Source organism: Kwoniella shivajii, chromosome 2 (genome assembly GCF_035658355.1).
Source record: "Kwoniella shivajii chromosome 2, complete sequence".
NCBI classification, from domain to species: domain Eukaryota; kingdom Fungi; phylum Basidiomycota; class Tremellomycetes; order Tremellales; family Cryptococcaceae; genus Kwoniella; species Kwoniella shivajii.
The window spans coordinates 711347-727576 of NC_085909.1; the positions used below are offsets into that span (position 1 = coordinate 711347).

At 46.1% G+C, this 16230-nt stretch overlaps 1 protein-coding gene across 1 annotated transcript; it reads left to right on the plus strand.

Moving 5' to 3' along the window:
- Window positions 1-394: 394 nt before the first annotated feature.
- Window positions 395-16169, plus strand: IL334_001628 (uncharacterized protein; the record flags this gene model as incomplete). Its single annotated transcript, XM_062933383.1, has 15 exons — window positions 395-813; window positions 872-1308; window positions 1360-5573; window positions 5621-5680; window positions 5730-7991; window positions 8052-8345; window positions 8399-8705; window positions 8761-8948; window positions 8999-9166; window positions 9224-9285; window positions 9338-9482; window positions 9540-12412; window positions 12467-12792; window positions 12852-14496; window positions 14555-16169. 15 exons carry the CDS (start codon window positions 395-397, stop codon window positions 16167-16169), a joined length of 15015 nt encoding a protein of 5004 aa, XP_062789434.1.
- Between the last annotated feature and the right edge of the window lie 61 nt (window positions 16170-16230).

Sequence of the window (16230 nt, forward strand, 5' to 3'; positions counted from 1 at the left end):
CCGATGTGATATCAACAGAAAGCTCGTCTTCGCTCTTTGGTCTTTCTCGACATGTCGTAATTATGGGACCCAGAGAATGGCGTAATGCGGGTACTCTCACCTTTTCCATCATCCCGGTCACTGCTGGTGGAGGTTTTATGCAGAATGATATCGGAAGCAAAAAAGCGGATATCTCCGACCGAAGGAGATTTTGACTATTTCAATTGACACGTCACTACTTTTCCCGGTGTAAGGCATTGGATTCGGTCACGTGATTCCCATCATGTTCAACCCGGTCTTCAACATAAATTTCAAAATCACAATAGTACTCAGACTAAATTATTCCGTAGACTGCACATCTTACACCTCATGCAAGACGTCGGACCAAGAAGCGCACACATATAGCTTCGATACCATGTCAGAGGATCAGAGAATGGATGTGGATGCGTCGTCCAGCTCGACAAATATCCCAGCTGTCGAAACGTCTGTCAATCGTATACCGACACACCTCGACCTCCGACGACAACTCACGCTTTTAATTGAAGACATCGGATACTCGCCGTCGTCTCCTCCACCTGTCTCAATCCCTCGCATCGTTTTCGACTATCTACTCTTAGAAAACGCAGAAAACTCGACTAGTCAACTCCTAGATGCTCTCTCACTGCTCGCTGCTTGCGAAGGCATCTCAGATTTCGTTCTATCAAGATTTCAACCTATTCTGATTGATCTTTTGGCAAGATGGCTCCCAGATTCTGCTTTTTCAGATGTAGATCTGTGCGAGAGGAGACTTGGGGTTCTCGCAACAATTGCAGAAGCTCATCCCGAAACATGGAGGTAAGCATCCTACACTTCTTGCACTCGAAATCTAAGCTGACGAAGCTATCTGCAATAGCATTACAACGGCATTTATCCTCAAATCGCCTTTCCGCTCGTCGCCATTATCAACGATATCCGCATTAGACGTTAGATCTGTTTCTGCTGACCGAGTTCACTCTCTTCTGCTCTCTTATCTCCGTCTCCTTACAGCGGATCCAGCTATAGCAACTCGTAATGACTGGCCTCTATCATCACTCCATGACCTCCGTACCGGACATCCAGATTGCGGAGTTCGATTACTGGCGATTCAAATTCTAGCCAAGCACAGAGGATGGGGCGAGGAGAAGAGAATGTCGATGGAGAGGGAATGGGTAGGACCGGTTGACAAGGTGGATGCGAGTCTTTTCTATGGATATGAGATTGTGAAAGCATCCAGCCAAGAGCACGAAGTGCGAAAAATTTACGTGGATGGTTGGATGCTGCCAATTCTAGAGTCTCAGCGTAATGACAGAAGTAAGTGATTACTTGGCTACCACATTCTGCTCTATTCTGACAAAATCGTAGTACGACTAGGAGCCCCGAATGTTAATTACTCAATATCTCCCACGATTCTTCCCACCGACCTATGTTCTCATGTTACGCTAGTTGCAGATTCGTTACTGCACTGTGCTTCTGCCGCATCTGGAACTACTCCAACTGCCACGATCCTCCATGTTCGTACAGCACCCACCGATGCTGTTCTCCGTGCACTATGTCCTCTCATCCAGCTTGGTCTTCCTACACTTCTTACCTCATCGCCATCCTCCGGTAAAACCCATATCTTACAATACCTCTCTTCGGTGATCTTCCCTTCTGTTCACCCTACCAACCAGATTCTCACTATACCCCTCGCAGACACCTCCATTGATGTGAAGAGTTTGATTGGTACATATGTTTCCTCACCTACAAAACCGGGCACATTTGAGTGGATGGAAGGAGCTTTGGCAAAAGCCATAAGGGCTGGCAGATGGGTGATTTTTGAGGATATAGATCGCGGAAGTACGGAGATGCTCGTCACTATATCTGGAATAACAAGAAGTCTCAAAGCGGGTCGCCCTGGAAGAAGAGCAAGATTATCCATACCTGGACGAGAGGATATAGAAGCGGGAGATGGCTTCGCTCTGTTTGCTACCAGAACCACCAGAACTGGCTACACCGCCCCGTCGTTCTTTGGACACCATATTTTCAATGAGGTTCACCTTGACGCGCCATCCGATGAAGACATCCTTGCTATCCTAACAGCTGGATTCAAAAAGCTTCCCAACACTCTTCTTACTGCTCTGGTGAATATTTGGCACGATCTCCAACCATTTGACAAGCTTTCAGGTCAAGTAAAGGCTCGTGATATTGGCCTGCGAGATCTTGAAAAATGGTGTGCGAGAGTAGAAAGAAACCTTCCGACATCGGCCTCTATGGCTTCACTTGAGAAATCCGGATCTGATATTTTATTGAATCCCATTCTTCAAGATGAAATATTCCTTGAAGCTGTCGATATCTTCGTCGCATCCCTTGACAATAAAGGTGTATCCTTACAAAAACGAGCTCAGATGTTAGAAATTATTGCAAGTGGACTAGGTATGGATAATGATAGAATATCTGCTTTGGCAAGTCGGAAACCCAATTTTGAACTCAGCCCTGGATTAAAACAGCTTCATATTGGTCGTACCATCATGGATATTGGGGCTTCATCGCGACGAATAGCAGCTCCATCCTCGCGACCCTTCGCCCTTACCAAGCCCTCGTTGATTCTTCTTGAGCGTATTGCCGTATCTTTGGCTCTCGGTGAGCCCACGCTGCTTGTTGGTGAGACCGGTACCGGTAAGACGACTGCTGTTCAACACATCGCCTCCATCGTCAAAAAGCCTCTCACCGTTCTCAATTTGTCAATGCAAACGGAAAGCAGTGATTTGCTGGGTGGATTCAAGCCAATAGATGCTTCAATATCCGCCAGGAGTCTTCAAGCACGATGGCAGAAGCTCTTTTGCGAGACATTCAGTATGGGGAAGGCTCAAAATGGCGCTTATGTGGAAGCTGCATCCAAAGCTTTAGCGGGTAGAAAATGGTCAAGATGTGCAGAACTTTGGTCTTCTTCTGCTCGCAGGGCTATAGATAAGCTTGGAAAAGGCGAGAGTGAAGCTACTACCCCGGACGAAGGAGCACCCCCGAAGCGTAGAAAGATCACCAAAGCTACAAAAGTAGCTATTCAGTGGCAGTCTTTGCTGGTGGATATCTCAGAATTTGACTTGCACCATGTCAAGATGAATAGCAAATTGGTCTTCTCTTTCGTGGAAGGGCCACTTGTCAAAGCCATGAAATCAGGTGAATGGATACTATTAGACGAAGTTAACCTTGCCTCTCAAGAAACACTTGAGGCTATTTCAACTATCCTCGAAGGACCAAACGCCTCCCTGGTTCTTACCGAGCGAGGGGACGTGGAACCGATTATCCGACATCCACAATTCCGCCTCTTTGCCTGTATGAATCCTGCCACCGACGTGGGGAAGAAAGATCTTCCGCCTAATCTTCGAGGACGATTTACAGAACTCTACGTTCCTCCACCAGATGACGATAGAGAAGCTCTTATTGCTATCGTTGCTCAATATCTTGGTGATTCTGTTGCAGGGGATAGAGGGGTGATTCTGGATGTAGTGGAGCTCTATTCTACTGTCAAAATGCTGTCAAGTGCGAAGGAGATTGTCGATGGATCGAATGCAGCTCCTCATTACAGTATGAGAACGCTTGCTCGAGCTCTGACGTTCGCAGTCGAAAGCGCTCCATTATTCGGTCTTCGACGAGGTATATGGGAAGGCTTTTTGATGGCTTTTACCATGTCACTCGATGATGCTAGCACCAAAAGTGCTCATCAAGCTGCCGAGAGATATATACTCGGTCCAATGAAGAACGCCCGTGCCGTTTTAGCTCAAATACCATCACTTTCTGCTTCAATGGATCCAGACGATTTTGTTCGATTCGGCCCTTTTTGGCTTCAACGCGGGCCATTAGGTCCGGCACCTGAATCAAGATATATCATCACTCCTTCTGTTCAATCCAAGTTGTCCGATCTTGCCCGAGTAATACTTACCAAGCGATATCCCGTACTCATTCAAGGTCCAACTTCAGCTGGTAAAACTAGTGCCGTGGAGTTCTTAGCTCGTCAGACCGGTCATCGGTTTGTTCGAATCAATAACCATGAACATACCGACATTCAGGAGTACCTCGGTACCTACGTCACCGATCCTCAAAGTGGCAATCTAGTTTTCCAAGAGGGCCTACTAGTAACTGCAGTAAAGCAAGGTCACTGGATTGTACTGGATGAGCTGAATTTGGCTCCCACCGATGTGCTCGAAGCTTTGAATCGACTACTAGACGACAATCGAGAATTAGTTATCCCAGAAACTCAAGAAGTCATCAAGCCTCATCCCAATTTTATCCTCTTCGCTACTCAAAATCCTCCAGGTCTCTATGCTGGACGAAAAGTTCTATCCCGAGCTTTTAGGAATCGATTTTTGGAAGTCCACTTTGACGATGTACCTAAAATCGAATTAGAAACAATTCTCTGCCAAAGATGTCAAATCGCCCCATCCTATGCGAAGAAGATTGTTCAAGTATTTGAAGAGCTTCGTCATCGGCGTCAAGCCTCCAGAGTCTTCGAATCCAAAGGCTCTTTCGCCACCCTCAGAGACTTGTTCCGATGGGCAGAAAGAGGCGCAGTAGGTTATCAACAACTCGCTGAAGATGGTTACATGCTACTCGCCGAACGGGCTCGTCAGGACGAGGACAAATTGGTTATCAAGCAAGTCATACAAGAAGTGATGAAGGTTACTATCAATGAAGATATGTATTCGCTCTTCGACGAGAATAGCAGTGCTTTCTCTCGGATGCCAATCACCAATCTTCCATCGACAAGTATGGTCTGGACCAAAGCAATGCAGCGACTCTATGCTCTGGTCGCTGCGGCTTTAGCACATAATGAACCGGTACTCCTTGTCGGTGAGACCGGTTGTGGTAAAACGTCCGTATGCGAAGTAATTGCCTCAATGTTTGATCAACAGCTCGTGGGAGTGAACTGCCACCAGAATATGGAGACAGCGGATTTATTAGGAAGTCAACGTCCCGTTCGAAATAGATTGGAAAGGAGATCAAAAATCATCACTTCGCTCAGTCAATACGGCACCATATCTGCAAATGTCACTGATGATGGATTAACGTCTATCTGTACCGAGCTCTCCAAGAGGAGTGACATCGATCAGCAAGTGATAAATACCTGCAAGCGAGAAATCAAGCAGCTCTCAGCACTGTTCGAATGGTCTGATGGCCCTCTCGTGCACGCTATGATCGAAGGTGACCTCTTATTGCTAGATGAAGTTTCCCTTGCCGATGACTCTGTTTTGGAACGACTGAACTCTGTACTTGAACCTGGAAGAACACTGGTATTGGCTGAGAAGGGAGGTGTCAACATTGACGAAGCTACTATAATAGCCAATGACAAATTTCATGTGGTTGCCACCATGAATCCTGGAGGAGATTTTGGAAAGAAAGAGTTGTCTCCTGCACTTAGAAATCGTTTCACAGAGATCTGGGTACCAGCCTTGAATGATAGAAGTGACTTGCTACAGATCATTGGACAATCGTGGAAACGCAAAGAACTGCAAGAATGTGGCCCAAGTATACTAGACTTCTTCTTATGGTTTGGAGACAGATTGGGGGATTCGTCTGGATTGGGTTTGCGTGATATTCTTGTGAGTACTGCTATTTATTCACTGACTTGGACCTGACGGTACTTCAGGCTTGGGTCAGCTTCACCAACGATATGTTTAGCAAGGGTTTGATCGAAGCACAATCATTTGTGAGTTTTCAATCAATAATGCTGTATGACGAGCTGATCCTCCCATTAGCATCACGGTGGTCAAATGGTATTGATTGATGGTCTTGAATCACTACCTCAGGTCGCTGGATTGTCTGCGTTGTCCATTGCTACCCTTCGAAACGACTGTCTAAGCAAGCTCGATTATTATGCTTCAACCCTCTCAGGCGGGGATTCTGTACATTCAGAGCTCGACCTCGCGATCAAAACGACATCTGAATATGTTTCAATTGGTAACTTCGCCATCCCCCGAGGATCTATCATTTCTGAAACTGTAATGTTCCGCTTCGAAGCTCCCACTACCGCACTCAACGCAATGCGAGTACTCCGAGGATGCCAATTACCTAAAGCTATTTTACTTGAAGGTAGTCCTGGTGTGGGAAAAACAAGTCTTGTCTCTGCTCTTGCTGCTACTGCTGGTCATCGACTGCAACGTATCAATCTCTCAGATCAGACTGATCTCATCGACTTGTTCGGTTCCGATCTTCCAGTGGAAGGTGGTCAACCCGGTGAATTCCAGTGGCGAGATGCTGCATTCCTCGACGCAATGCAAAAAGGAGATTGGGTTTTATTGGATGAAATGAACCTCGCTTCTCAGACCGTACTTGAAGGTCTGAATGCTGTTCTTGATCATAGAGGAACAGTCTACATTCCGGAGCTGGGCAAATCTTTCGATCGACATCCAAAATTCCGAGTATTTGCAGCTCAAAACCCTTTACAACAAGGTGGTGGTAGAAAAGGTCTTCCCAAATCATTCCTCAATAGATTCACCAAAGTCTACCTGCAAGAACATACTTCCGAAGATTTGATGATTATTTGTCGAGATCTTCATCCTTTGCCAACAAATATCATCGAAAAGATGATTATATTCAACGAAGAAATGAGACAACAAACCATGATCACTAGAACCATTGGCAGAGAAGGTAGTCCATGGGAATTCAATCTGCGAGATCTTTTCAGATGGTTCAATCTCCTCTCTTCGTCCAATGGACTGGAAGAGAGCATTCATCCAGCTGAATACTTTTCGATGGTTTACCGACAACGATTTCGGAACGAAAGAGACCGGCAAGCTGTCACTCAAGCTTTTGAGGGTATTTTCGGAATCAGGGTGGATATGAGACGTCCCACACCATACATCACTCCTCAATTCCTGCAAGTAGGACACTCACTCATACGGAGAGGGGGAAAGTCGACAATCGATATTCAGCTCACCCATCACCATCTGGATATCGCTCAATCAGTCCTCAAGAGCATTGAGCTAGGTTGGCTCGTCATTCTTGCCGGAGAAAGCGGTGTTGGGAAAAGATCATTGGTTAGAGGACTTGCTGAAGCGGCCGGAAGACCACTGGGTGAATTTTCAATGCACCCTGGTGTCGATACTTCCGAAATTCTTGGTAGTTTCGAACAACAAGATGTCGGCCGGCTTCTCGATTCCGTTTCCCGAGAAATCGCTAGCCTCCTTGAATCGATCTCCGATGTTCATCCAGACACTGCGGCTCGTCTCGCCCAGTTTAAGTCCGCTCGCCAACAATGTTCTAACTCGTCCAACGTCAATGCGGTACCCCTGTTTTGCAACCTCTGTGATGATATCATCTTGCAATTAGCTTCTCACATCGACACCAACACAGCTCGCCTAACCCTCAACAGCCTCATTAAAGCTGGACCAAACGCAGTCGGGTTCGCGTGGATCGATGGCCAATTGATTCACGCCATCAAGAATGGTGGCTGGTTCCTTATCTCCGAGGCCAATCTCTGTAGTGCTTCGGTCCTGGATCGGCTGAATAGTCTTTGCGAGTCTGACGGTGTACTTGTTCTCAGTGAAAAAGGTTCTTCCACCGGTACTCCTGAAATCTTGAAACCTCACAAAAATTTCAGGTTGTTCATGACATATGATCCAAGACACGGAGAATTGTCAAGAGCGATGAGAAACAGAGGTGTCGAGCTGTTCGTAGCTCGATCTGAGGTTGAGCCAACTCAGGTTCATCAGTCGTCGGCGTTGTCGGATCATTCACTACTCCGACAAGCAGCTGTTCTTTCAGGTACCGCAATATCACTAGCCGATGCGCAGGCTACTTCAGCAGCTTCATTAGCCGCTAATAACGTGTCCAGTCAAAGCCAAGAAATCATACCATTCTTGCAACGGATCAAACACACTATCGAATCTGGAGAAAGATCTATTCTCGGAGTGGCAGCGCAAATTCTCAGTGAGGGTCCTGTGGTGGATGCTCTCAAAACCATAGCAAACCGAGCTTGTAGTGCTCAGAGAATCCAGTCAGGCTTCTCATCCTCACTGGTAAGTCTGACCTCCTGCTAATCTTCAGTTGTCGTTGTGCCGAGCTCATTTCGACTATAGCCTATCGATATCGCGCTCAACCCCAACACGCATGCTCAATACCGTGGAGCTGTGTTCACTGTCTTGCAAGCTCTTCTCCGAAATGAGACTCGCCAAGAGGAGATTCAAGCTTGGTTGACCAATCCAGTGAACGCGAAAAGCGTCCTTGCTGTATCTGCTGTTTCGGTTCGACGTGGACCTTCGAGAAACAAAGCTCAACCTGGAAATGACATTTATCCTTTCACAAACCACTTCAGAGAATTATTTAAGCAACAGCTACCGGCCGTATTTGCAGAAAGCTCAGATTTCGGTTCGGTGAGTACATTTGTTCCTCAATAGGTTTGATTGTCGACTGACGATTTATTTAGAACTATTTCGAGCAACTTGAGCGTGTTTGTGTATACGTAAAGCTTATCGAGGATCATGCTAAGAGTAATGCGTTCGACTACTCATCCACTAAATTGCTTGCAAGCTGGCTTAACGAAGACCTTCAAGCGTTATCTCATCTTGCTCCTATCTTGGAGAAGTTACAGACATTAGTAAGAACCGTCGAAATCACAAGCGGTTTAGGTCAAACCCAGGTGTGGATGTTGTTCCGGGATATAGTCGGAGAGTCATCCAATCATGCTCATATCACCAGATTGGCGGAAATGGCAAATGATGTACAGGATCCTGGTAAGTATAGGCTGAAAAGTATGAAGCAAGTAAATGTGACTGATCAAATCCATAGAGCTTCGTCGGTCTGTTCTGCAAGCTTTAGCCAGGATGACTGATGAGACACCTTCTGCGGAAGCCATCTCTGAACTCGAAAGTTTGATCAGGGCCACTCGCTCTAGCGTCCCCATGCAACTGAAAAGCCTCGAAGGATGGACCAGTGGACCAGTGATCAGTGCTCTGGAACTGGCCACAATAGCTGGAGTAAGTGCTTTCAACAATATGCCCGAGCCTTTGACTGATAAATATGATAGGATGCTGGAGGTGCGATAGCAGTGATGCTAGCAGATCCAAATTTGGACCTCAGTACTCTCGTACCAGTTCAACGATCTTCGAATATTTCTCGCTCACCTGCAATAGTCTTCCAAGCTCTGTCGAGCTGGATTAAGAGAATGTGGGATCATTCGAATCCCAATACCGAGGTGAATGACTTGTCTTCGTCTTGACATGTGATAGTAGCTGACCCGCCTGTCCAACAGGAACTGGACGGTCCAGCCGATCTCTTCAAACCGATACGCTTAGCTTCAGCCTTACGTTTCAGGTAGGTCAAGTGTATTATCACTTTCAATCTTTCGCTAATACCTTAGCTTTAGTACGACCGAGACAATCAAAATGTCAGAAATACCTCAACAAGATGACGCTTTGAGTTTCTCCGTCCAGACACTATTGTGGGGTACTCAAGCGACGGAGGATCGGAAGGGAAATACATACGCCCTGGCCATGAAATCTATAGAAATGGTAGGTAACCATACTTATTCAGGCCTCGTCGTGATCTGCTCTAACGACATTCAACAGATACTTTCCGGTTTCGGTATTTCCATTATCTTCAGCAGTGATCCGTCTGCCGCTCTCGCTCAGCTTGGTCAAATTCTGGCGCAGGGATCTAGTGACCCTGCCATCGTCTATCTTCATCAGACCCTTGGCCGCAGAATCCTGCCAGCTTTCAAGAGCACTGCGAATCAAGGTGAAGATCTCAGAGCTGTCGGAAATCTCTGGCTATCGATTTCACGCTTCCTTTTGGATATCTACGTCACTAATATCCCCATTGATCCTGGAGTCAGGCGTTCGCTGCTGGGAGAAATCCTAGAGACACGATTGACACTTGTCCAAGAAGAGCTATCAGCAGCCGAAGCTGGTGAAATAGCTATCAAGGGTATTGCCGACTCCTTACGAATCGATGGTATCAACCAGAGAATCGAGCGATTGACTGAGGATCAAGATGCTCTTGGACCGACCCTGAATCGACATCCGGACGCCAATAGACTATCTTACCTGTTCAACGAAGTCGACACGTTTTTAAACGATCCATATAGCGAGAAGCGCACTACTGAACTTGTTAACGCTTTAGAAAGTGGTCTCACTCAATCTTTTGCAAGAGAAAGCGATTTCCAACTTGCATCGGCTGCATTCGTTCAGAGATTGACATCCAATTATCACGACATGGCCGATCTTATTCAACCAATAATCACAGCTACTCTGTTCGGCAAATTCGGATTACGAATACTGGCAAGAGATGCCAAATTGCATTCAGCTAAACCCGTCTCGACCTTGAAGGATGTAGTGGCATTCCCCCTTGCAGCGGGAGTGCACCGGATCCATCGACTCTCATCTGAATCTGCAGCCAATCTAACCAGCATTATCTCCGAGCAGTTGCTTTCCGCTGCCGCACATACAAGCCTGTTACAAACGAAACAACAGCGCTTGACACACTTACCTGGCCTCTTCCTGCAACTCGATCATCTTTATCAATCATGGAGTACCATTCGATTGCGAGAGCAGCAAGATTCACAAGCCTCTGAAAGTTTGTATCGAGTGCGGAAGACTGACATCGAAGTGCTGTCAGATCAAGAGCAGGAGGAGAAAGAGTTTGCCGAGATGTTTCCTCAATACGAAGATGCTGGGGCAGAAGACGCCGTGCTCATCAAGGAGAAATCAAGAGCAGATGATACCAAAGAAGACAAACGATCTTTCACACCAAATCACGTCTTATCTTTCCATCAGCTTGTTCTTGAGGTCTTTGGGTCTTCTCAGCGTACTTCCAGCTCTCTACTAAAGGGTCTGATCGACGACACTTTACACAATGCCTTTGATAGCTCGGCGTATGATGAAGTACTGGATACCACCAGTCTTGCCTATCAAGTTTCGCTCCTACATCGCCGACAAATCGAAGTCAAAACCTCTCCAGTTCAACCCAACTTCTACTTGTCTTCTAATGAACCGGAAGTAAGAAAAGCTCATTCTATTCTCATCCGCTTGGTTGGTAGACTCGATCATCTCATTGCCGAATGGCCAGAGCAAATGGTTCCTCAGCATATCAAAGATCGATGCGAGCGGATTCTCATCCTAAGCACTCGAAGTCCAGTGGCTCAAGTACTTTCCGCAATGGAACAGCTTCACGTCCATACAGAAGATTGGGAAGCGTATGCCAATCGAGAAAATTCCCTTGGTACCTTCAGAGACGAAATTTCGAGTCTCATTATCGATTGGCGACGCTTGGAACTCGCGTCATGGATGCGACTGCTCGATGATCAAGCAAATCAATACATTGCTCAAGATAACGAATGGACTTTGCGATTGTATGGAGCTCTCATTCACGGCGCCGTCAGTGCCACCGATATCACCAAACACATTGAAGAAGTCCTTCCTATGATCTCCACTTTCATCAACACAAGTACTTTTGGTACTTTCTCTGCTCGATTACAACTTCTTACCTGCTTCCAACATATGGCTACAGATCTTTCGGCTCAAGTCGTTGGCCTTCGATCAATCGCAACCCTACTGCACAATATCATTGCCAATTCTCGCCTGTTCGAACCGAGAATTGCTGATTCTATGCATAGTCAACGTTCAGTCATCGACAAGGCAATCAAGGACTTTGTAAAACTTGCAAGCTGGAAAGATGTTAATGTTTGGGCTCTCAAAGCCAGTGCTCAAAAGTCACACAAGCACCTTCATCGAAGTATTCGAAAATTCAGGGATGTCCTCCGACAACGTGTTTCTCCTATTCTTGGTGAACTTACGGGTATAGTATCCCAAGAAACTGCTGTGTCATCGGAGCAAACTTTGTCAACGGTATTCGACATATCTCCATTGCCGATCCAGGCGATAGAAGCTAGACGTCAAGCGAACCAGACTGTCCCAGATCTTCTTGTCCGACTTGAGACCACATTCACCCAATACTCTCATATTCATGAGCGGATTCGATCTTCTTTGACTGGCCTCAGTGCTTCTCATATGGACAATATAGCGGTTGAGATTATCGAAACCGCCGCTGCTCTTGCCAAAGCTACACCATCTTCACTGACAAAAGAAAACAAGAAGATCGTCAATAATCTTGCCAGCAGAAAGCGAAAAGCCTTTTCAGATTTGCTGAAAGCTCTGCGAGCTTCCGGATTTTCGAACGCTGTACGAGCGGATCAACTTGCTCGTCAGCAATCAACCATCTGGCTGGCAAGCAGACCAGCCATCTCCGTTGAAGGTCTTCCAGCAGGATTTGACATGACTGGTGTAAAGAAAATCGATTCTTACCATTATAAGATGGACGTTATGATGTCAGCTTTACGAGCTGCATTCAACGGACATAATGACGATATAGCATCTCAAGACTTGGAAAGAGGCATCGGCTTCACGGAGTCAGTGTACGCTGCTGCTTTGACTGAAAGAGATAGGTGAGCTTTTCACAATACGATCCCGACAGTAATGTATACTGATATCATGAGCAGGACTGCGATTGAGGTTAAAATTCTCGCTAAAATCTCCTCAATCCTTCATCGTATACGTCACTGCGGACAATCAACCTCAATCTCCGGAAGTCAAGCTATTCTGAGCGCCCTCATTGAAGCAGAAGCATTCACCAGTCAGATCCATGGTGCTCTTCGCGAAGTTGAAGATGGTATTCGACAATTGCGAGAATTGCGAGGGACGCAAGTCCGAACGGATGATACAACAGTACTTCATGAACTTAGACAGGAGACGAGTATACTTGTCCAAGCACTCTCATTGGCGTTGGACTTGTCGAAGCATTCTGGCTGTTTGATTTTCACTGATGGTACGTGATACTGCGCGATCTTTCTTGGCGATCAGGTAACTAACGAAACGAATTTGCAGATGAAGCCGGTTTACTCGAAACATTTGGACGGATCCGCATCAGACTTATGGAGTCTTTCGCTTCTCAAGCTATCGTCTCACCAGATTTACGACACCTCCTTATTCCTGTACTTGATATGGTAAAACAAATGAGACAATTCGCTTCTCCTCAGCCTAAATCTGGTCTGTCTTCGCAGGCCTGGAAACTAAGTGACGAATTGATCCAAGCATTACTTGTGGTCACTCAGCAAATGAAAGCACCACCACTTTTAGAATTGCAAGAAGACGAGTCTCCTCATGTCCTGACAGAGCTCAAGGAGCAACGAAACTTCACTGCTTCTTTGAGAATATCTGAGATCATTGAACGTGTCGTCGCCTTTACGGAGACTCTGACCGACGAACAATTCGCCTCAACTTCTGCTCCTGACTGTCTGGCCAGAATCACACCTTTCCTGGAAACTCTGGCCGAATCTTACGCTCAATCCGTATCCTCTCATGTACAAATCGTGAAAGCAACTTACAAACTGTCTTATGTTGTTGGAAGGATAATGCTTGATCTTGCTCAAAAGGGATTCTGCAAGCCATCTGAACAATCTGAAGATGACGGATCCGGTGGAGATGGTGAGATGACAGAAGGATCAGGTATGGGTGCAGGAACTGGTGACAAGAATGTCTCATCTGAAATCAAGGAAGAATCCCAAGTTGAAGGTTTACAAGGTGAAGAAGAGGAAGAAGAGCAAGATCAGCAGAAAGGTGATGATGAAGATGATGACGCTTTCAGTATGGATGAGGATTTCGAAGGTAAATTGGAAGATGGAAAAGAGAAAGATGATGAAGCTGGAAGTGGCGATGAAGAAGAAGAGGATGAGGACCACGACGAACATGTTGGCGATGTTGATCCTTTAGATCCCGGAGCCGTAGATGAGAAGTTCTGGGGAGAAGACAAAGAAGAAGAGCAGAAAGAAGGCGGAAACGAGGAATTGATGGATCAAAAAACCCAAGAGCAAGAAGGTGAATCTGAAATGGCCGCCAAAGAGAAAGAAGGTAAGGATAGCAAAGAAAAAGAGAAGGACAAGGAGAGAGAAGAAGGAAAAGAGGGTGACGAAGCTCCTGAAGGACTGCAAGAAGAACAACAGAAGGGTGACGACGGCGAAGGCGAAGATATCGAAGAGGATCAAGTGGACCAAGAAGGTGAAGAACAGGGTGAAGAAGATAAACCTGCTGCTCAAGATCAAGACCAAGTCGCTGTGCCAGAAGGAGACAAGCTTGATTTACCTGAAGATTTGAACTTTGACGAAGAAGAAGGCGAAGATGGTGATGGCGAAGATGGCCTGGACGACGATATGTCGATTCCGGCTGATGGAGAAGACGAAGATCACCCAGATCGCGATAATGGTGAAGATATAGATATGGGTAATGAGGAAGAAGGAGAAATGACCGAGGGAGCCCCTCCTGCAACGGGTATAGGTGAGGATGAGACGGAGGAGGAAGCTCAAACAGAGCAGAATGTGGACACGTCTGCTTCCAACGAACTCGCTCAGGAATCTGAACTGAGCAAAGGCGTTAGTGGTGGTGCAGAAGGAGAATCGAAAGAGGAGAAAGATGCTGAGGCAAAGAATGACGGTGAAAAGGAAGAAGTGGAGGCTGAGGCCCAGGGCCAAGATGGGTAAGCCAAAATCATGTTATAGCGAAGGAAGTATGCTGATAAGAGATTCTCCACCTAGACCGGCTCCACAATCCGAACAGCAATCTGGTCCGTCTAACGATCAACAGCAATCTGATGGCCCTGTAGACTCTACCGGTGCCCCTCTTCCTGCTCAAGATCAGTCTCAACCCCAAGCCTCTCGAAGTCTTGGCGATATCCTGAAAGATATTCGAAGACGTCAAGATGAAATCCTTTCTCAGCAAGAGAGGGAACAACCTCCAGATGATCAACAAGCTCCCGAACAAGGTCCTGGTCAAGTCGAGTACATTAAGGAGGATGAAGCCAAAGAAGAAGATATGCAGGCTCTTGGACGAGCTGGAGAGGAAGAAAGACAGAAATTGGAGGATCTCAATATCATTGATGAGGAAGAAGGTGAAGGGGAGATAGGTGGCATAGAAAATCCGGACGACGAAGAGGAAGATACAGAACTTGATAATGGAGAATTCCAAGAACGCGAACTCACTCACCGATCAGCTGCACCGGTCGATCCTGATAGAGAAAGGGAAGAGAAAGCTCTCACTCAAGCAGACATCGGAACTGGACCTAAAGGGCAATCGGCGGAGGATGCTACGGATGCCGATTTCGATATGCTCGAAGATGAAGAAAGCATAGAGAACAAAGATGTCAAACCTGATCTTGAAATCGAAGAACCCGAAGTTGCTCTCGTTGAGTCAGCCATCACTGCCACCGGAAACTTAGCTGCTGAAGACTTATGGCGACAATATGCGTCAATGACCAGTGACTTATCTTACGCTTTATGTGAGCAACTTCGATTAATCCTGGAACCAACTCTAGCAACCAGACTTCAAGGTGATTTCCGCACTGGAAAAAGGTTGAACATGCGCAAGATCATACCATATATCGCATCTGAATATACAAAAGACAAAATCTGGTTACGCAGAACTAAGCCTTCAAGGAGAGAATATCAAGTGCTGTTATCCTTGGATGATTCAAGATCAATGTCAGAATCGCATTCAATCGACTTGGCATATCAAACTCTAGCGCTAGTATCACAGGCTATGAATAAATTAGAAGTTGGTCAAGTCTCCATTGCCAAATTCGGTGAATCCATCGAGATTTTACACCCGTTCAAAGAAGGTGGATTTACAGATTCCGATGGATCAAACGTCATGTCATCTTTCAAGTTCAATCAACATAAAACAGATGTAGCAAGTTTAGTTGAAAGGACACTAAGTTATTTAGCAGAAGCTAGATCTTCAAGTAGTATGAGCTCAAGTTCACCTGATTTATGGCAATTACAAATAATCATATCCGATGGTGTCTGTCAAGATCACAATAAGCTTCGAAGGTTATTGAGGAAAGCCATAGAAGAAAGAGTGATGATCGTTTTCATCATTGTTGATTCCTTACATCAATCTACTACGGGCCCAAGTCAATCTCAACCGGCTGGATCGTCAGCGACAAATGGAGGAGGAAGTAAACCCAGTATTTTGTCAATGCAGACTGTCGAATACAAGATGGAAGGAGGTGAAATGAAATTGGATATGAAGAGATATCTAGATACTTTCCCGTTCGAGTTCTATGTGGTGCTCAGAGACGTAGAAGCCTTACCGGGTGTGTTGGCGGATACGTTAAGACAGTGGATGGCTAGAGTCAGCCAATCTCAGGAATAGAGAAGTTCTCGGGGATCCCTTTTATTGAACGATTTGTGTTTTTCTTTCAAGTTTTTAATGG